The following is a 22,053-nucleotide window of genomic DNA, read 5'->3' on the forward strand; positions in this document are numbered from 1 at the left end:
CTGGTTTAGTTAATGGCTTCTCCCCCACAGTATTGCGCAGATTAGTGTGGAGAACTGCCCAAAAAAATCCCCCCAAATAATAATAATAATAATTATAATAATTATAATAATTATAATATAATAGCAATAAAAATAAAGGGATGCGTAGGTTGGCTTTGATGAAAATGATCATTTAACAGAAGGATCTTTTTTTCATATAAAAAAGGAATCATTGGTACTTATTTTTAGTAATCCAAAGGAATGGTTTCAGAATTCTTTTCAACATACCCTCAACAAAAATCAAATCTATATCTAACAACCTTCTCCCCCCCCCCCCTTAAAAAAATTTATATTAAATATTTTTTCCTTCGAATTATCCCCCCCCCCCTCCCCCCAATTGGGACCCCCCCCCCAGATAACAGCGGATATCAAGTAGATTGGCATAATATTCCCTTCTTCCAATTCCAAAGAAGCATCCAAGCATAATATACCAGTACATGTCCCATTTATTTTTCAATGGTTCTTGTCTAGGAGTATCATTTGAGGTATTGAGACAGTGGGTGGGAGAAGATCTAACAGTGTGAACAAAAGGGGTTCAAAGTGAGGAACAGCACAATGAGGCTCCAGAAATGCGTGCCTTCCTTTGCTCTGAAAGGGAAAATATACACTAACCTATCTACAAAACATGCTGCAAATTCCACAATTATTGCATTGGAATGCCTATACCTGATCTTCAAGTCAATCCAAATGTTGGAAAAGTTGCGTTTTTGGACTACAAGTTCCAGAATCTAGGAGTTATGGTCCAAAAAGCAACTCTTCTGAACTTTAGAGTCAATCTGAATATAAACATGAATGTAATCTGTCACAAGGCTGATGATAGACAGTGAAGGCCCACAAGTGTATGGCTTATTTCTTACAAAAAGGGAAAGGGTAAGTCCATACATGCAGTTGTACTGCCAGCTTGCAATGGTTCCATTCTTTTGGAGGGCAAGAGAAATCACTCTGATCACTGGTCACACGAACAAATGAACTATGGCCTGTTACAGACTGCCAAAATAAAGCTGCTTCAGGTCTCTTTGGAGGTATGCTATTTAAATGATGCATGCATCCTAAGAATCCGGAAGCTGCACCAAAGCTGCACTCCAGTGCTTAGGAATGGAGTGTGGCTTTGGCACGACCTCCGGATTCTTAGGACCCATGCATCATTTAAATAGCATACCTCCAAAGAGACCCGAAGCAGCTTTATTTTGGCAGTTTGTAACAGGCCTATGGGATGGTTTTTTGTGGGTTTTTCGGGCGATGTGGCCATGTTCTAAAAGAGTTTCTTCCTGACATTTTGCCAGCATCTGTGGTTGGCATCTTCAGTGAATGCTGATGAAATGTCAGGAAGAAACTCTTCTAAAAACCCACAAAAAAACATGGATGCCAGCCATGAAAGCCTTCGACTTCACACTGAACTATGGGATTATTTCAGTGTTATTTCCCCTTCCATCTTAAAGATCAAGTTACACAATCAGAAACTTCACCCAAAGATACAAGTGTTTGCCATGCTGGATAGCACAAATATCAGACATTTAGTTATACTTGTGACACATGGTTGCAAGATCTGTATGATAGTCTAGGACCAAACAATAAGCACCAACATGGACAACAGTTGCATCTTCAGCTGATTTTTATTCCAATTTGCTCTTGAATCTTTAAATGTTACAGGAAAGTAACAACCCAACCATATTTAAAATTCATTTATGCAGAAAGCAGCACTACTAAAATTAATTATTTTTTCTTTCTCAAAATAAATGGGCTTTACTTCAGAGTATAAACAAAGCTTGCATCCCAGCATGCCAGTTTAACTGGCCTGTGGATTACAGTCCTAATGCTGGCGATTTACAATGTCTCCTGTTGCCAGCAACAGAATATGCAGACTAATGCCAATTCCCCCAAATTGATGAATATTTAGGAAAACCTCCAGAAACCTTGGGAAGGAAGTTTGTTTTGTCAATGTGTACATTTTATTGGCAGTAGCATTTATTTATTTTCCACCTTTAAAGCACGTTAAGGTAGCAAGATAATTTAAGGCTTTTTTTTTTTTTCATTTTCTTTTTTTTCCTTTTGGAAGACTGAATCATCTTATTCATCAATGTAAAAAAAATTGCAACAGCTGCAGTTTTGAACAATATGCTATTTGCAATACTTTCTGCTTGCAATCTAGAGGGCCTCCTTTCCCCTCATGTTCCTCTTCATACCAGCCTGTCAACCCTTCTCCCTTTCCTTATCTCACACTGAATGTCACTGCTGAGACAACCCCAATAACTGTTGAAGCTCTGTTAATGAAACCTATCTGGAAAAACAATCTGAAGAAGGAGGGGGTAGTAAGAGAAGTGAGATCATAGTACCAAGCCTTACGCCATGCTAAGTCCCTTCCGTTGTTTGTGTGGTCAAACTGCACGTGTTCAAACTACATGCATATAGACTTGTCCATGCAATCATGGTCCTTGTCTTTTGCAGAAGCCCTGGTTACTCAATCAGAGCATAACTATACATGGTTTGTATGCATGTAGGGTGTGCTTGAGGCTTGTTGCTGCAATTTCACTCCCTCATTCTCCACCCACTGCAACACATGTTCAATCTACCTGAATTGGATATATGGCCCAATCTACCAGGGCTGTAGTTCGCCTCCATTTGATGCTGTATGAGGAAGAGGATTCTATGTAAAATACAGTAGAAAGAGTTGCAAACCCAATAGGGAGAGTCAGCGAGAGATTAGATCAGAAGCATTTAAGCAGACAATCCAAGCTGCGTTGTAGATCTCCGTGGGCAAATATTGCCCATTGGTTTCTGCTGAACGCAGAGACTAGCAAAACTGACAAAATTTATAAAATATTAAAATAACAATAATATATTGAAGCACAAATCAAACATATATATATAACAGTGGGTTCATAATTTCCATAGGTTTTAAAGTCGCTATGCAACTCTTTCTGCATGCTCTTAAGTCCACAATGGCCAGAAAGAGCATTTTTTTCAAAATAACAGTAGCTAGAACATCATCTTTGCCAATGTGGGGTGAGGAAAGAAAGAAAGAAAGAAAGAAAGAAAGAAAGAAAGAAAGAAAGAAGCAAACGAGGCTTAAATTTTTGTTTCTCCTAGTTTTGGCTTGGACCAAGTTTGAAAGTCTTAATCAACCATGTTAATACCTGGGACTAATTAATTCTCCCCCATGTGGCAAATACAAACAATGTCTAATAAGAAAGACAAAAGAAAAGAAAAACAAAATCAACACCTTATTTGTAGTTCTTCTATTGGGATTTCTTAAAAATCTTCTTCCAGTTATCAGCTGCAGTTTCTAAGGGCTTCCTCGCCCCACTGACCCCTTGTTTCCAGCTCAGAGCACACACAAAAGCGGCTATCACAGATATACAAGAACAAGCTCACACACCCAATACAAAAGGTAACATTAATGCTTAAATGAAAAAAGGTCCTTTCCAAACAGTTTCATTAAAATATTTCTTTTTAAAAAATCATCTTTTTCTTCTTAAAAAAATCTATGATACCAAAAGACCTAATAAAGTAGTAAGGCACTCAAATCAGTATATAACTGTAGTCTCTTGCATTATTTATACTGATAGATTTATGGCACTGATTTCAACTGCCATACCCTATCTCCTGCTCCCTGCCCACCTATCAAAACAGCAGGATGACTCTGCTTCGGTGTGTGTTGGGGAGCTTGCATGGTCAACTCTATCCTCACATGTGTGTGCTGGATCCATTTGCTGGGGTATGGCGGGAATCACAGCTGTCATTCAACTCCCAAGAGCTTAGGCGGGCTCTCTGCTGAGGCAAGAATGTGACTCATGGAAGGTTTTTTATTGTGAATCTCCAGCAAGTCCTGGATGAAGCCTGAGGGGCTCCCACGATCCCCCTTCCCTCGAGGAGATTCCTGCCCTTTTGCTGTTTGCTTCTGCATGTTCTTGCTGGACTCTGGAAGACAAGGGCCAGCTGTTCGCATGGCTGGCCTGTCCTCCTTACAAACTATATCCTTCGCAGCATTGGTAAGGCCCTCTCTGCGGCTCCGGGTGACTGGCGATGAGCTGCCATGCCCCATCAGTGAGTCGCATTCATTTTCTGAGACGGGGTTGGTACTGCTGTGGAGAGACTCATTTTCACTATCTTCCTCCTCCCTGGAGCGGCCATCCTCCCTGTCACTCTCCTTCTCATGGTTCTTTGCACCCTTTGTCTTCTGGTGGATACGCTGATGGCGAACCAAGCTATGCTTCAGAGTAAAGGTCCGTTCACAGGTTTGACATTTGTAAGGTCGCTCCCCTAGGACAAAGACCAAAGTGTTTTTAGTATGCATTCTTACATGCACATTCTCAAGCTGCACATTAGAAAATTACAAACTTTATCAATCTTGTGCAGAAAAATAAATTGTTTCATTAATCAGGTTCCTCAATTTTTCCTTTCGAGGTTTTGCTGTCTGTGGTGTAGCATAAAATGAACCCATGTCAGATTATAGAGGTTTGGGGAAGGTTCTTTTTTGACTCCAGAATCCCTCAGTCAGCATGGCCAGTGTTTCCACCCCACACTTCACCATTCACATGACCACACATGAAACTCATGCATGTAAACTATCAGCATATGGAACATACATTCCACTTTCATGCACTGAATCCAACAGCTGCCTAGCATGCTTGATAATGTTGCCTATTTTTTTGTTGAACCCCTGGCCTTCAACAGCCCAAGCTAACACTGGTTTTTGCACACTGACAGATTTTGTAAAAACAGCAGCAACTAAGCAGTTAGAATGTTCAAACATTTGTCAGCATTTCCCCAGAATCTCTGTATTCTGTGCTTTAAGTTAAGAGTCATGGAATCCCAGGAGAAATGTACTGACCCTGACTCCAGCTTCCAAATAAAATCTCATGATATTCAATTCCTAGTTGGTTGCATATTTAGCTTCCCAGGAATTTAGGATCGTGCTCAGAAATTTTAACCCATATAAATATAATTTATGTTATCTCAATCTAAGTAACCGGATGATTCACATGGTGGTGGTGAAAAGTCTTGAGCTACCATTTTACTACAGTAAAAATTTGGTATAGCTAATCAATATATATTAGCCATTTTTGAATACATAGTAGAATAATAGAGGGATCAGAGTCAAAGGTTTGGCATACTGACTCCAAGCCCTGTAGACAGATGGATATCCTTAACATGAGTTGTATGAAAGAAGACTTAGTTAGACTGCTTGCGACATGAATTATTTATGAGGTGTTTAGCTCTTCACCTTTAAGCTAGAGGGATTTCCTTCAGAAAATTTAGCCAATCTGATGAAATTCTGCCAGCAGCGATGACAAAGCAGTTTTCCATTGCAGCTTCAAATAATGTTTCCTTCTCTCTCTCAAAAAAGGTGAATGTTATTCTCCAATTGGCATAGCATAGCTTTGGAAATGTGAAAAACAGCCCAACAGCTCATGACTCAGCATTTCCCTTTTGATAATCCACAGAAGAATGTTTTATACACCAATACAATGAATGGCGTGCTACTTCCATATGGGCTTTGCTACAGCACGGTTTATTTCTTTTCGTTATCTGTTCTTTTCATTAATGATTTTTATTTATAAAAAGAGGTATAAGGTCAACAAGAGAGAGTGGTTAAGCTATGGGGGGAAATCAGACCCCATGCTACTGTTAAAGGTTGATTCTGGGAAGAAAAACATTGAAGAAAAAGATTCCAAAAATAAGATACAGCCTGTCTGCTTCATAGGCGGGCTTGCCATATGCGGACTTAAGCTTCCATGTACAGGAAGCCTGGGGACTTAAAATGGCACGTGCACCTAGGGTGAATAGGAGCATATGGCCATAGAAATCAACGGGACTTTGGGTCCTGCATTTTTTTTTTTTGGACATACATGAAGGGGGAGGGGGTCTGGAAAGGATCCCTGCATATACAAAGGTTCCGCTGTATATAAAGACATCTCTGACTATGCAGTCTTAGAAGCACATTCTCAAAATGCAGATTAGAAAACAATCACCACTTTACCAATCTTCTTCAGAGAAAAAAAAATGATTTCATTGTTCATTTAGCACTACAGGTTGAATATCCCTTATCCAAAATGCTTGGCACCAGAAGTGTTTCAGATTTTGGAATGTCTTCATATACATAGGAGATACAGTATCTTGGAGATAGGAACCAAGTCTAATCATGACATTCATTTATGTTTTGTATACACCTTATACACATGGACTGAAGGTAATTTTACACAATATGTTTATTTTTATTTTATTTTATTTTGCATGAAACAAAGTTTGTTTACACTGAACCATCAGAAAGCAAAAGCATTACTATCTCAGCAACCCATGAAAAAGGTTTTGGATAAGGGATACTCATCCTGTAAAGTATTTCAGGAGATCTCTGACTGCATTTTATTTTGCCTTTACAAGAAGTGCCTACAGTTCTTTGAGAGGCACGTGCACATGCGCACGTGTGTGTTTGTGTGTGTTGTTATGTTCAACCTTTATAGTCAAAAAGCATCAAAATATTTTATATCTTTTAAACATTAAATGTTTAAATGGTTTAAACGTTTCTACTGAAATGAGTGATCTGTGCAAACTGTTGAAGTGAAAGATAATACTGTTACTTGGATCCTGGTTAGATCCAGGTCAAGGGATCATCACTGTGAAAGGACCCCAGAGCTTGGGAAAGTTCCTTCTTTGGACTACAGGTTGAGTCTCTGAAATACTTGGAACCAGAAGGGTTTGGCTTTTTTTATTGGATTTTGGAATACCTGTATTTTCAAATATGTACATAATGAGAGATCCTAAAGATGAGATCCAAACCTAAACACAAAATTCATCAATGGGCCCGGACAGGCCAAAATAAAGCTGCTTGAGTTCACTTTGGAGGCATGCTATTTAAATGATGCATGCATCTTAAGTGGCTGGAAGCTGTGCCAAAGCCATGCTCTAGTCCTAGCTTTGGCATAGCTTCCAGCCTCTTAAGGTGCGTGTGTCATTTAAAAAGCATACCTCCAAACTGACCCGAAGCAGCTTTATTTTGGCCTGTCTGTTTGGGCCGAAAGTTTCGTATACACCTTATACACATGGCCTGATGGTAATTTTATACAATATTTTTAAATACTTTTGATAATGAAACAAAGTTTATGTACCAGGGGTTCTCAAACTGTGGGATGGGATCCCTGGAGGGCACAAGACTTGGAGGCCTTGATCCCTCCTCCTCCTCTTCTGCTTCCCAAACTTTTTTTTTCTCCTGGAGGGGAAGAGAAATGCACTATCTGAGCCAGCCATGAAAAAAACTTTAACTTTTGGATTATTTCAGATTTTGGGATTCTGAATAAGGGTCACTCAACCTATATAACATGCTGACTAAGCTGACAGGGGTATTCTGTGAGTTGTAGTCCAAAAATGGAATTTTCTAAACTCCAAATGATTACTAATAAAGGTAAGCCATGTGAAAAAAAAATCACAGAAGAATACATATTTTTAGATAGGTAAAAAGAGAATAGAAGGTCATTATCATGCTTAAGCCTACCAATCCCTTTAGCTGTGATTAACACTTAAGTCCTGAATCTCTAAAATGTCTCCATTTTCCTAGAAATGAAAAATTATATCATTTTTCCTAATTTCCTCCACAGACCTAGAAATGAGATAATCAAGTGGGTGGAATCCTTGCAAGGCCTTTCATGTAACAGCTTCTCACCTCTGCTCTATTTTGAGCAGCAGCATAAAGACAGTCTCTAAAGGAGATCAACATCTGGCCATGTGGTGGTATGATCAGCTGCAATGACTCTTAAAGGCAGGTTGTTGTGCCAGGTATAACAATGGGGCTAAACAGTTTGGGGTTCTGTTTAGGCAGAAGCCCAGCCCACCCACCCCCCACCCCCAGCTCTGATACTTTACAGCTACCTTCTGCAGAATCCCACTGAGTGGAACTGTGCAAAGTGCAAACCAGAAAGAAAATAATCACATTTTCTTGCCTTGAAAGAAAGTACAGATTGAGTGTGCCTTCTTCAAAATGCTTGGGACCAGAAATGTTTTGTATTTTTTTGGATTTTCAAATATTTGCATATATATTATGAAATACCTTGGAGATGTGACCCAAGCCTAAACATAAGATTCATTTATGTTTTCATATAGACCTGATAACATACTCTGAAGGTAATTTATACATAATATTTTTAAATAATTTTGTGCATGAAACAAGGTTTGTGTACACTGAGCCAAGAGAAAGCAAAGGTGTCACTAATTCAACCACCCATGTGGACAATTTTGAATTGTTCAGAATTTCGGAAATCCAGGTAAGGGATATTCAACCTGTATGCAATACTGCCACTTTTCAGGACCAGGGGAGTATCAAAACACAAAATAAACTTGATGAATTTATTATACCTGTACTCTTATGATGACATTACTTCTTTAGTTTTCTGTGTTCCTTTCCACATCTCATGTTTCTCTAAAGATTTTTAAATGTGTATGTCTCTTTCTGTTTGTGTGCCTGCCTTCAAGTCACCCACTGACTTATGGTGACCCAATGAATTTCACTGGATTTTCTTAGACAAGGAATACCTAGCTCCTTCCTCTGAAATGCATACAACACCAGAAGTCTGGAAGTACAGATGGCACACAAAGCAGAAGAGAGACCGCTTCTTTTCTTCTTATGTCAATTTTCCATTCCTAACAACAGGAGAGGAGCCTGATACATAGGCATAGTACTGGTGTCATCAGGCCTAGCAATGGACTTCAGGATTTCCCACCCATTTTATTGGAAGTCCCATTAATACAATCTAGGGCCTTTTAACAAGCAAAACATGTGCTTGCTCATTTATTGAACTTACTACCACCATTACATTAAAATTAATACTTAAACTGATTAACATTTATACAAATAAAACAAATTAAACATTAAAATTCAATCATTTTAAAATAAGAAGGAAAACACACCACTCATTAGATTAAAACATCCTTCAGCAGCTATCAGGTTGGCTGTCCAAGACCTGTATAAACAAGAGTGTCTTTGCCTGGTGGTAGATGGTTAACAGCTAGTTTGGCCTTCCTTGGCAGAGAATTCCAGAGGCTGGAAGCAGCCACTGCAACGGTCCTCTTCTGCATATCCATCAAATAAAAAATTATAGAATTGGAATGAAAATGGCAAAATAGAAAGAAGGATTTTAAGACCTAGGAAAGTTTATGTGGTCATTCGCACTGCTGTCAATAATAGTGAGCCCCTGCTTACCTGTATGGGACCTCATGTGCCTTGTCAAGTCTTGCAGAGACCAGAATCTCTTGTTGCACACTGTACAAACTTTCTTTCTCTTGTCTGCCTTTGATTCACTCTTAGCCCCACCAATTGCCTTTGGCTTCCTGTCATCGTCACTCTTCTCAGAAGATTTTCTCTCCAAGCTTTCCCCCTCGGAGACGCTTTCGCTTTCTTCATTCTCCCTTCCTGTTGCCTCACCATCTGTGGGCGTTTCTACTACCTTGGTGTCCATTCTGGGTTCTTCCAGCTCAAGAGAAGGATGTTCTTGAGCAACTGGAACTTGGGCCGTATCCTGAAAGGTTTTGTTTTCATCCTCACTGCTCTTTTCATCTTTCCTGTCACTGTGCACATGAGCCTTTCTGTGTCTGGCAAGAGTGCCTGCAAACTTGAAGCATTTCCCACAAGTGTCACAAGTGTGCTTGTTTTCAGTCTGAGCACCACTACCTGTGCTCTGGTCATTCTTGGCCAGCTTAAAATCCATTAGCTTGCTAGCAAAATTGAGGTCAAGGCTTCTGTTGCTGATAGAGTCTTCTTCTGGCTCTTCTTCATCCTCACTTAGTTTCTCTTGTGACTCCTCCACACCTACGTCCTTTTCCTCTACCTTCTCATCTCCTTGGGAGAAGTCAATTTTTTCCTCCTCTTCTTTGGGGCTGCATTTTGATACTTCTGGAAGCTCAATTGCCTCCTCTGGGTGGTCTCGCTCTCCAGAGGTCAAATCAAGAGCTTCACTTCCTCCACTTGTATTCTCCAAATCTGACTGAATGTCTGTAAGAGAAAACAAGAGAAACACTAAACCCACTAGCAATACAAAATGCAAAAGACCTCATGAAGCCCCATTAACATTGCTTCTGATGACTTTACCACCATGCACAGACAGACTTATTCAGGGTCAGTGTTCAAAATATTACTGGTCAAGGATTATCGGCTCAATCCAGACTTAGGGCCCAAAGAGACAGGCCAAAATAAAGCTGCTTTGAGTCACTTTGGAGGTATGCTGTTTAAATGATGCATGTGTCCTAAGAGACTGGAAGCCACGCCAAAGCCAGTCTAGCCACACTCCAGTCTTAAAGACTGGAGCACAGCTTTTGTGCAGCTTCTGAACTCTTAAGATGTGAGTGTCATTTAAACAGCATACCTCCAAAGTAACCCCAAAGCAGCTTTATTTTGGCCTGTCTTTTTGGGCCCTCAGTCATGTTTAAAAGAGACTCACTGAAATCAATAAAGTTTACATTAGTCATGAGTATTGTCCCCCACTAATCTCCTTTGCTTTACACGTAGTTTGATGAGGAATGTATTTACACTACATAATTATTGCAGTTTGATACTACACTGATTGCCCTGGTTCCTTTTTATGGAATTCTGGAACTTGTGGTTTGGTGAGTCACTTGATTCTCTAGTAGACAGTTCTAATGTTGAAGTTTAGTTTCAATTAGCAGGTTATTCATGCACAGTAATTTGTCACTTGGTTGTGACAACTTCTGTGCTGCACAGGAAAGGGCTATTCAGACTACCTTTTGTACCAAATTGTAACCTGGATTAAAAGTGGGAGGTTCCCATTAGCACCGGTTTTAACACATCAGGATTAAGGTCTTGCACACCAGATCAAGGGTAAATCCCCTTTAGAGCAGATTTTCTGAAAGTGAATTATTTCCTGTTTATTTTTGGAAAACCTGTTTCTTCCTTGTTGCCAGCAAATGTGAATTTGGCCCCGGTCATGATCGGGTCAAGTTCAGGGGAGGGATTAGGTCAGAGGGTGGGCAGTGGGTGGAACATGCCTCTCCTCACACAAGTGGCTTCTTCTCTTTTTCTAGTAATTTTTATTTTTGACAGATTATGCGAATGCTTGTGCTACAGGTTGATACATACAGATAGAATATGTATGTTTGTGCTACATTTCCCTTTCATTTGCTTGCTGCTGGCATGGCACATCACTTTGCAAGTGGCATTTTTAAAAAAATATTTTGTGTGTGTGACAGAATATGCGAATGCTTGTGCTACATGTTTTCCTTTCAATGTGGCAAACTGATACAATGTGTGAATGCTTGTGCTACATATGTGTGGAAAAAGGAGGGAAAGCAAGAGAATGCAAAGGGGAGGGAATTGAAACGACCTGAAGACACACAACACATGCACATACCCAAACAAGTTGACAGGATATGTGATCACTGCCACCAGTTGTTTTTTTAAAAAGGAGGGGGGAAAGCACCCATTCCATTGCCCAATGGTTGTAGGGCACATCACCTTTGACGGAAGCAGAAGTGAATTTGATTGACAACAAAGGAGGCTCCATTTTAAAGCGGTACTGCAAATGTGAACTTCAGAGGGGCAAATTGCATCGATCAAGGTAAAAGGTAGTGGGAACTTCTTTCTGGGGAGATTTGGTACTGGCTCAGCGAATCCAGACTGGATCTACCCAGGGCAAGTAAGTTAGTGAGAATGGGGCCGAAGTGTTTATTTCACAACTTGGTGAAAATTGTGAGAACCACCCCATCTTTATTTCTCTCAAGCAGCAATATACTATAAGCATTAGAGGCGAGGGGGAACCAAATAAGGTATTCAGCAATACTTTATTTGTAGTTGTTTATGCCTCCAAGTCATTTTTGATTTCTGGTAACCCTAACATAAACATATCATAGGGCTTTCTTGGCAAGTTTCTTCAAAGGGGATTTGCCATTGCCATCTTATTAGAAACAAAATAGTGAGTAACAGAACTTTTTAATTCTCAGAGCTCTGTGACAGGTTGGATAATAAGCTGAGGGGATGGAAGGAAAACTTGGCTTCATTTCAAAGCCGCAACATTTCTATTTAGCTGCATTAGAGAACTGAAAAAAACCGGACCACTGCTCTGTGACACCACCAACAGTCCCTAATCAAAGTATGGCCAGATCACAGATTTTGGCATTCTCTAATTGGCCAGTACAGCTTTCTTTGCTTTTTATAGTATCTATTGTTACAACAGCATCAACTGATCACCTTGATTGCCTTAATGGCCCATATGAATTTAGGTTTTTGAAAGCGCTTTCTATGCATTACATACAGAATCAACAAATAATCTGTGGCCCTCTGAATGTTGTTAAGACTGCAACTTTCATAATTTCTTACTTGTTGGCTGTATTGGCTACGAGTGATGGAAAGTATTACCAATAATATCTGGAGGGCTATAAGATTAAAAAAAACTAAGCCTCGAACTCAAGAAAACATAATAGCTGCTTAATAAATACAGGGATTCAAAAACTGATTAATAACGATTTAAGTTATCTTTCATGCTGACACACCAGAGCAGATATTTGTAAACGCAAAGTTATATCCCCCAACATAGAAAGACTCCTTAGACTAATACATGACCTTCAAAGACCTAGCTAAGTCACAAAGAAATCATCAGCCTCTGGTTATTTTAAAAACATGTGGATGATAAAATGTTGGAGTTTAAGAATCATTAAGCTGGGTCAGTACAAAGGGAGTGACACCCCAAAGAAAAAATTTATACATTTTCATAATTTTTGTGTAACAAAATAAAATGGATCATTTCTGCACTACCAATATGTTAAAAATATTCAGTGTTTCCAATTATACAAAGGTCAGACAAAATAGAAAACCTACCTATTTCAAAGGAATTGAAGAGGTACACATCTGATTAAAAATATATTTGTTATTGTGGCTCAACAATAACTTCATCAGATATTTCTTATATACTGCAGCACTGAGAAGGCTGGTGTCAATAGTTCAAAGTAGAAGGCAGTAATGGTTCCTAAGGTGCTTTTTTAAAAAAAAGATCTGCATGCCAACAGCTCAATATTGATCCATCTAAGAAGGGTTTTCAAAGGAATTGTTTTCAGTAAGGAAAATACTTTATTGTTCCTCGTAACAGTCATAACTATAGTCATGTTGAACAGATGGGGAAAGGGAGCAGTAACCGTTGAGATTTTTTTTAAGATCCAAAGTTCAAAGTTCCTGTTTTGTGTTTATCATAGTAGCTTAAACTCCATCCATTACATATAAAATGGAGCAGGAATGGGACTTCCTACAGGGCTAGTCATATTTTACCTTTAATATGATAGAATAAAATCCAGCCATATAATTTCTTGGGTTTGTAAAGCTAACAGTACAGTGGTGCCTCGGGTTACGAAAGTAATTCGTTCCGCGGCCGCTTTCGTAACCCGAAAAGCCTTCGTAAGCCGAATTGCCATAGGCGCTAATGGGGAAAAGCCGCGTTTCGTGCGAAAAAGCGCCGAAAAGCACCAAAAATTTTCTTCGTAACCCGAAAAAACATTCGTAACCCGGAACAATGATTTCCAATGGGATTTTTTCGTATCCCGAAAATTTCGTAACCTGGGTATTTCGTATCCCGAGGTACCACTGTATACAGTGGCAGAGGACAGTCAAGATGTAGAAAATTAAGAGCCTTATCACATAAGAAAAGAAAGCCGAAAGGGATCAGGAAAGTAGCAACTTTATCCTTGCCTCTCTGCATGTGGTTGTAGCACTTCCATTCTCCTTTCTGAGGGAAACGATCATAAAAGCATTCCTTTTGCCAAATTGATTTTTCCAGTGTGGTAAAAGACACTTTTACAACCATCTCCCTCAGGAAGAGAAGTGTTCCACTGCATGCAGAGAGGCACAGAGAAAGCTACTACTCTCTCAATTCCTTATGGTTTTCTTTTCTCATGTGATAAGGCAGTAAGTTCAATACAGTACCCAGCTTGGAGGCTCAAATGGGTAAAACCACTCTTCCAAAGGCTACCTTCTTAACCAGATGAGAGAGACATCTATTCCTATGGTCCCTGCTGGGTGGGGATATTAGGATTTATAATCCAACACATCAGAAGAGAGACACCAAATTGGGGAAAGGTATTCTAGATTGCAAATCCAGCTGGAATTGTAAGAGCCTTAGCTAGCCTCTCTTGAGCACCCATGCCTAAATCCAGCTGTTATTCCCAAACTCAGCAGACGTGCTAAATCAATTGGTGAATGATAATTCAACACAGATGTAAAACCCAGTGATTCAATGGGTCTACATTCCTGCAACAAGCAAATGGTTTTAAGCCAAATATTCATCTATCTAAGGAAATGCCAGCCTTACATTGAGTGAATAGTGGGTTACAGGTAGGACAAGCTCATGAGTGTTTCTTGCTGGCTGTCAAATGATGCAAGTTTTAAGCCAGGATATTTAGAGGGCACCAGGTTTCGAAAGGCAGCTGTAAGGCATAACCTGCTTCACAAGAACATCACAGAAATCAAAATGGTGATGCTCTGAGCTCAATCAGATTAAAATATCATTGGGGGAGTAGAGGAAGGATGTTCTGTTTTTGCAGTTGCCCTTTCTTTAGTGCCAGGTAAACTATTTCCAGCATAAAACTGAAGCCAAAATCTTACACCAGCTAGCTTATTTTTGTCATTTTTCTTTAAATGAGAAGAAAATATATTCTAAGGAGCAACACCCCCCCCAACAAACATATTTCAACATACTGTGTTGACAGTGACATAAAATGCTTTCACTTCCTTTGAAAAAAAAACACAATATACCATGCATTAAAAAGCATTTAAAGCCCTACATGGCTTGGGCCCAACCTATTTGAGGGATCGCCTGCTCCCATATAATCTGCCCCGCACTCTCAGGTCCTCCGGGAGGAATCTATTGGAGCCTTTAAAAACCAGACTAACTGCTGCCTCCCAGAGGGCCTTCTCAGCAATTGCTCCCAAACTATGGAACGGCCTGTCGGACTAAATCCGTCAAATTGCCAGCTTAGACAGCTTTTAAAAAGCTGTCAAGACGGATCTCTTCCGGCAGGCCTTTCCTGAATAAAAAGCGCCCAGCCACAGAATGACTGCCCCTCACATCATGCCCACCGCTCTGTCCTCGTCATATTGTGTGTGTGTGTGTGTATTTTAATAGATATTTTAATTGTAACATGTTTAATCCTGTTTTAAGGGGGGAATTTGGGACATAATGTTGTAAATGTGGATTTTAATATGTTGTGAGCCGCTCTGATTGTCTAGTTACAGAAAAGCGGGATACAAATAAAAGTTTTATTTATTATTATTTATTTATTTAAGAAAGTAGCTCATTTAGAACAAATTAAGTAGCACAGCGGTGGCTTTTGTGACTGTACTGCACAGTGAAAGCAGAGTGCAGTCTGCATACTTGTCATGGTTAAAGGAGAAACTCTTTCAGGGTGGGGTGGAGACAGGAATTCACTTCTTAAAACCTTGAAGTCCAACAACAACTGGGTGGAACGTCAGAGCATTAAAAACAAGTCTAACTGAAATGCCTACATATGAATGTGTGAGATAAAGGAATATGTTATTTGCATAACAGTCAGTTATGTAACACAAGCATGCCAGCTCCAAGGACTTTAGGTATAAGCAGCTGTAAGGATCCCTACAGAACTTTTTTCATTTTTTCACTCACCTAGTGGAGAAGGAAAATCTGAACAGATCTCCCTGACTACATATATGCTCCTGATCACATGCAATTGTTAAGATCTGTGAATATGTTGCACAATCACACTGGGAGAACTTGAAAAACTAATAGAAAGAAAGAAAGAAAGAAAGAAAGAAAGAAAGAAAGAAAGAGCTGCACTGTCTTGTTTGATTCTTGGCTCAAAAGGTCTGCAAAATATTGTCATCATACCATATTGATTCCTATTGTTGCTTTAACAGCTTTTCAGAAAATCAGTGACGATTACTGATTAGAAATGGTAGAGTTTTTAGCATGCCTCTACAATCACCTTAAATTTCTGCAGAATGGCAAGGTCTCCCCTCTTACACACACACACACACACACACACACACACACACACAGTGCCAATCCCAAAAAACTTCCACTAGATGGAACACTTTAGTAAATTTGCCTTCTCTCAAGTGGAAGTATTCATACTGCTGCCAATTAGACTTCTCATTCAGTTTTCCTGGATAACTGTGGTGCTTTCTGCACCGCCATTTGGGACGTCCTCCGGACGTCCCATTTTTAAAAAGGGGCGTCTCTTATAGACGCCCCTGGGCCTAGTACGGACTCCGTCCGTACAAGATGGCACCGGCCCTTCTACATGGCCGGCGCCATCTTTGCGTATCGGACGCTGAGCGTCCGTACGCGTCGCGCCGCTTGTGATGTAGCGAGCGCGCCCCTGGCGCCTCGCTACGTCGCAAACGCGACGGAAAAAGAAGCTCCATTTTGGAGCTTCTTTTTCGGTCCGCGCAGGAGTCAGGCCGTGTGAAGGCTCCGGCTCCCCCGTGGACCTACTGGCGGCGGCGGCAGACCGCCACAAAGCAGCGGTCTGTACCCCGCCTGTGACATGCTTACATTTACCTCTCAGTAAGCATAATCTGTACTCTTTGCGTGCAGTAATGCATCAGAAAGTAATAGCAGTTTATCTCCTACATTATACCCAGAGAAGGGAAAACCCAAATTAAACATCCATGAGGTAGATCCTTGAATGATGCACAAACGCATAAATACTGTACTCCTTCTCCACAAACCCAAAAACTGTTCTGAAGTGAACCTGCAGACTGATGTGAGGGAGAGTAGCTGACAGTGAATGAGACTACGTGTGAAAGGCATCTGGGAGTCCAAGTAGACCACAAGTTGAACATGAGTCAACAGTGCGATGCGGCAGCTAACAAGGCTAATGCGATTTTAGGCTGCATCAATAGAAGTATAGTATCTGAATCAAGAGAAGTAATAGTGCCACTATATTCTACTCTGGTCAGGTCCCACCTGGAATACTCTGTCCAGTTCTGGGCACCACAATTTAAAAAGGATGTTGAGAAACTGGAGCGTGTCCAAAGAAAGGCGACTAAAATGGTGAAGGGTCTGGAAACCATGCCCTATGTGGAATGACTAAGGGAGCTGGGGATGTTTAGCCTGGAGAAGAGAAGGTTAAGGGGTGATATGATAGCCCTGTTTAAATATTTGAAGGGATGTCATATTGAGGAGCTCGCTCGCTTGTTTTCTGCTGCTCCAGAGACTAGGACCCGGAGCAATGGATGCAAGCTACAGGAAAAGAGATTCCACCTCAACATTAGGAAGAACGTCCTGACAGTAAGGGCTGTTCGACAGTGGAACACGCTCCCTCGGAGTCTCCTTCCTTAGAGGTTGGATGGCCATTTGTCGGGGATGTTTTGATTGGGATTTCCTGCATGGCAGGGGGTTGGATTGGATGGCCCTTGCGGTCTCTTCCAACTCTACGATTCTATGATTCTATGAGTGTGTTCCACACATACCCTCAGTCTAACTGTGCAAGGGGAGGGCAGTGAGCGCTGGGGAGGGAAATACTAACCTACTCTGTGAACTCTAATAGTCCCTGAAAATCATCCTCTTCTTCCAAGCTGAAATGGATGGGAAATGCTATGGCGCTGAATACAGCAATCAATCACTTTATTTTTATCTTACTTCCCCCCTCCCCAAAGAATGAGACTCAAAACTTTAAAAACATGGTTTTAGGATGGGAATGCAAGGTGAAGGCTGGTCAAAAAGGGCACTGCATGTTCACTGTTATATGTCACATCAAGCCACTCCTAGAAACGTCTGACAAGGGAATGCAGACCCTTTAGAGGATACTTGAGAACCACACTGCCAAAAAAATAAAAAATAAAAATGGAGGGTGTGGACCACATGTTTTGCAAATGCATGAAGTCTTCAATTCAATCTCTGCCAAATCTAGGCCCAATATCTTCATACCCCACCCCACCACTTGATCTCCCAACAGGAAAATGTTCTGAACAAACTGAACCAAGAGCGTAGCATATAAAAAAAAAAAAAAAAAAAAAGGGGGGGGGGGACTCAGAAATAAAAATTAAGGCACAATTAACTCACCCTAAGACAGCAGCAGCAACAGCAACAAATGCAACTCAGTAGAAGTTGTAAAATTCTTTGTGATGGAAAAACAAATGAATGGGGAATAGGACAGAGGAAGCTGTTATAGGAAAGATGCTATAGGAGATACAGTGGCCACATCCCCTTAGCACAATGCAGGCCTTACGGATGTTTGTGTCTCATTAATCTTCCATCAGAAGTTGCCTTCTGCACTATATACCATCTGACTTTGAATCAAGGAAGATCATGAGTTGTATAAAGAGTCCTGTATCTTTTAAGCATAGCAGTCATGCCACTTCCTTTGCTACTCTTGTTTCAACTATTCTTTCTGTTTTTCCACCACAAATACTAAAACACCAACACACGACAGTTGGCCATTTCTACAGCAAGTAGAGACCTGGAAGGGATTACACTGCTCATTAGTCAGATGGCTAATTAGGCTACAATTCCACATGCATCCCTGGGATAATTCACAGAACTTTGTTGAATATACAAATCATGACTTTCTGGTGCCAACTTCATAGGCAGTATGGCGGGGGGGGGGGGTTAACAAAGACTGATGTTCACTACTAATGTAAATACACAGAGAATAAATAATTATGGTGAATGTTGGCTAGCTGTCTCTTCCGAGTAAGGAAAAGTTTGGTGATGCTTGCAACTCTGCAATCTCCTGTATTTAAGCAAAGTTACTGCCAATTTAAAAATTATTATCCCAAGACTAGCTTGGACCAAGATTCTTGGTGATAAAATTGCAAATAGCCATACTGCACTGAACTAAAAAATAGGGACAGGAGGAGAAAATCTAGATACAGCTTCTCCACATTGATTTAAATCTAGAAAAGAGTAGCCACTACAAAAACAAATGTCTTCAACAGCATTGTATAACCTGCATTCAAAGCCTGCTTTGAACAATTGGTCTGAGAAGCCAGCTACACAAGCAAAAATCTTTAAATCAGTGATCCCCAACCAATGGGGTCGAACGACTCTTTCACAGGGTGACTCTTTCACCTAAGACACATATTTCCGATGGTCTTAGGAATCGAGACACCATAATTTTATGGTTGGGATGCACTACAACATGAGGAACTGTATTAAAGGGTCACGGCACTAGGAAGGTTGAGAACCACTGCTTTACATGTTTGGATACAAAAACAGCTATTTTTTTAAAAAAAAACACTCCACTGCTGTAACTTTTCATTCGTTTAGTGTAAGAAATGTCTTGTTTACCTTTTTGTCCTAAAAAAATTGCCTTTTTTTCTTCCTTTTCCTTTGTTTGGAGCAGGAAATTTACTGTTAAAGATTGCTTTTGTGTCACAGAATCACAGTTGTGAAAGGGTCCCCAAGGGCCATCTAATTCAACCCTCTGCCAATGCAAGCATCAATTTTTCTCCAGGGTAGTATTACATATGCTCAATTCACAAGCTCAAATAGATGGCAAACATCCAAAAATACCAGAAAAGATTGTTCCACAGATGAAATGAAAGAATGCTGCACATTTCTCTATCTACGCATCACACACACTTTTTTTTCAGGTCACTAAAAATCTTTATCAGTGCTTTACAAAACTACCCATGAATATGATCCACATATTCAGGTGCAGCAAGAAGCAGCACCATAAACAGCAGCCCCATAATAGGAACTACTGGCATGATCAAATATTATGTGGAAATATTATCAATTATTCATGGCGTGATGGTTTGAGCATTGGACTATGACTCCTGGAGACTTGGGTTTGATTCCTGGCTTGGCCATAAAACCAACTGGGTAACCTTGGGCGAGTAACATCCTCAGGGAAGGCAATAGCAAACCTCTTCTGAACAAATCTTGCCAAGAAAACCCCACGATAGGGTTGCTCTAGGGTTGCCATAAGACAGAGGTGACTAGAATGCAAACAACAACAACACAACAACAACATAGTTAGCAAACAGCAAGGCCACTCACTAAGAAGAACCGAATGTATTCCCACAACATCTTCTGTGGTGTGAACACATCCAAAAGTCTCAAAAGTATCAGAAGTAATGCAGTTACTGTTGAATACTGTATATACCCAACTATAAATTGATCTCATATACAAGTCAAGGTTAGGTTTTCGGGCTAAAATTACAGATTTTGATAAGACCCATGGAGAAGTCAAGGGTAAAACTTAAGAACATGAAACAAAGAATTTAAAGGATGAAGCAAAGGAAAACTATGTGAAAAACCTAACAAAATTCCAGTAAGCATAATTGTCTGTGCTCATACTAAAGGCTGGATGGATGAGAGAATAGAGGTGAGTTGGTGCTTCTAGAACAGATTACGCTCTTGCCTTTCCCAGAGGATGGTTTCTTTTTTATATAGTTGTTAAAGTACAGTACTTACATTGACCCGTGCATAAGTCAACAGGTTTTTAAATCAATTTTCAACTAAAATTTCTTATACATGAGCATATACAGTATATAACTCGAATTATTTCAGAACCGATCACTAAAGTACAGTGCGCCCGCGTTATACATGGGTGTGCTACACGTGGCTTTGTGCACATGCTCAAAGCCGTGCGGGAGCATGCAGGGCACAAGGGGTGGCACATCCCATTCGCATGAATGGGGTGTGCTCCTGTGGCGTGCGCCCCATGCACCACTGCCGTGGGCACAAGCCCCATTCATTTGAATGGGGCTTGAGCACCCACAGTTTTTCTCTTATGCGGGGGGGGGGGTCCGGAATGGATCCCCCACGTAAGAGAAGGGCGGACTGTACACACAATTTAGCATATGAAGAACCAGATGGGTTGGTTGTGAAATAGGCATAATGATGAGAGCCCCTTACTTCCATACCACATAGTCAGCATTCAGAATAACCAGACCCCTCTGTAAATACCCTGAGGCTTGGTTTGTACAACCCTTCCTTGGGAAAGTGGAGGGGGGTGGGATATATTTACATGGAGAGTCTAGGCTATACTGGTCTGGATCACACTGAAGATCATTTGAATGACAGAGGAGAGAACATCACTCCTTGATTACCTGCCTGGAATACCCAAGCATGGCACAGTGGTTTGAGCATTGGATTCCAACTATGGAGATTGGTAGTGTATTTGAATCCCTGCTTGGCCACAGAAACCCCTGGGTGACTTTGGCCAAGCTGCATTCTCTCAGCCTCAGAAGAAGAGAAAAACAAACCCCCTCTGAACAAATCTTGCCAAGAATATCACTGTAGTCAGAAATAACTTGAAAGGCACAAAACAACAAAAACAACACCCAAACAAATCATAACCTGAGAAAGATTCTTTAGTGTATTACTACAACACAGAATGTACATCAATATATCTAAGGTAAAAAGTGCACTTGGTTGCCTCAGGTGAGCAAAAAGTGACTCCTTGTTAATCAGCCCAAACCAGATGCCTCCAAAGCATGCTCCCTAGTGTCTAAAATTTTGACACTGCTGCTTGCTGTAGAATTTTTGAGAGTAGGAAGCATGCTTTGGAGGCACATGGGTGGAACTGAATACTTGCTAAGCCTAGTATTGCCCTAAAGGCACCACATCCCATCTGATCCTGGAAGCTAAGCAGGATCAGCTCTGGTTAGTACTTGGAGGATTGACCACCAACAAATACCAGGTGCTGCAGGCTATATTTCAGAGGAAGGAATGGGCAAAACCACATGTGAATATTCCTTGCCTAAGAAAACCCTTTGAAATTCATGGGTTCACTGCAAGTCAATAGGCAATTTGAAGGTGCATGCAAACATGCACACACACAAATGTGTTCCTTGCAATATATATGGAAGTACAGCAGATGCCACACCAGAATGACAAAGCTACCCACTTCTTATATTCACTTCTCAAAACCCAGATTGAGGTTTCAGATCAATGCAAAAAATTAGAAAATAATTTCAGTTTCTTCAACTGCAGGGTTATGGAAGTCTGAGCTAGAAACCCATCAACGGAAAGATTTATCAGGAAGGCTCATAATCTTTCAACAGTAACTAAATCTAAAATTTTAAGCTTGACAATTGCT

At 40.5% G+C, this 22,053-nt stretch overlaps 1 protein-coding gene across 7 annotated transcripts in view; it reads right to left on the bottom strand.

Annotated features, from left to right (window-relative positions):
* Positions 1 to 1,974: 1,974 nt before the first annotated feature.
* RREB1 (ras responsive element binding protein 1) overlaps positions 1,975 to 22,053 on the bottom strand; it is a 170,320-nt gene continuing 150,241 nt past the window's right edge. For all 7 annotated transcript variants that reach the window (XM_042464651.1, XM_042464654.1, XM_042464655.1 and 4 more), the window contains 2 exons: positions 9,230 to 10,018; positions 1,975 to 4,299 (listed from right to left, as the gene is read on the bottom strand). In XM_042464651.1, coding sequence (XP_042320585.1) covers positions 3,776 to 4,299; positions 9,230 to 10,018 — 1,313 coding nt within the window. In that variant the 3' untranslated portion in view covers positions 1,975 to 3,775. The remainder of the gene's footprint in view (positions 4,300 to 9,229; positions 10,019 to 22,053) is intronic.

This window comes from Sceloporus undulatus, chromosome 4, assembly GCF_019175285.1.
Source record: "Sceloporus undulatus isolate JIND9_A2432 ecotype Alabama chromosome 4, SceUnd_v1.1, whole genome shotgun sequence".
NCBI classification, from domain to species: Eukaryota; Metazoa; Chordata; class Lepidosauria; order Squamata; family Phrynosomatidae; genus Sceloporus; species Sceloporus undulatus.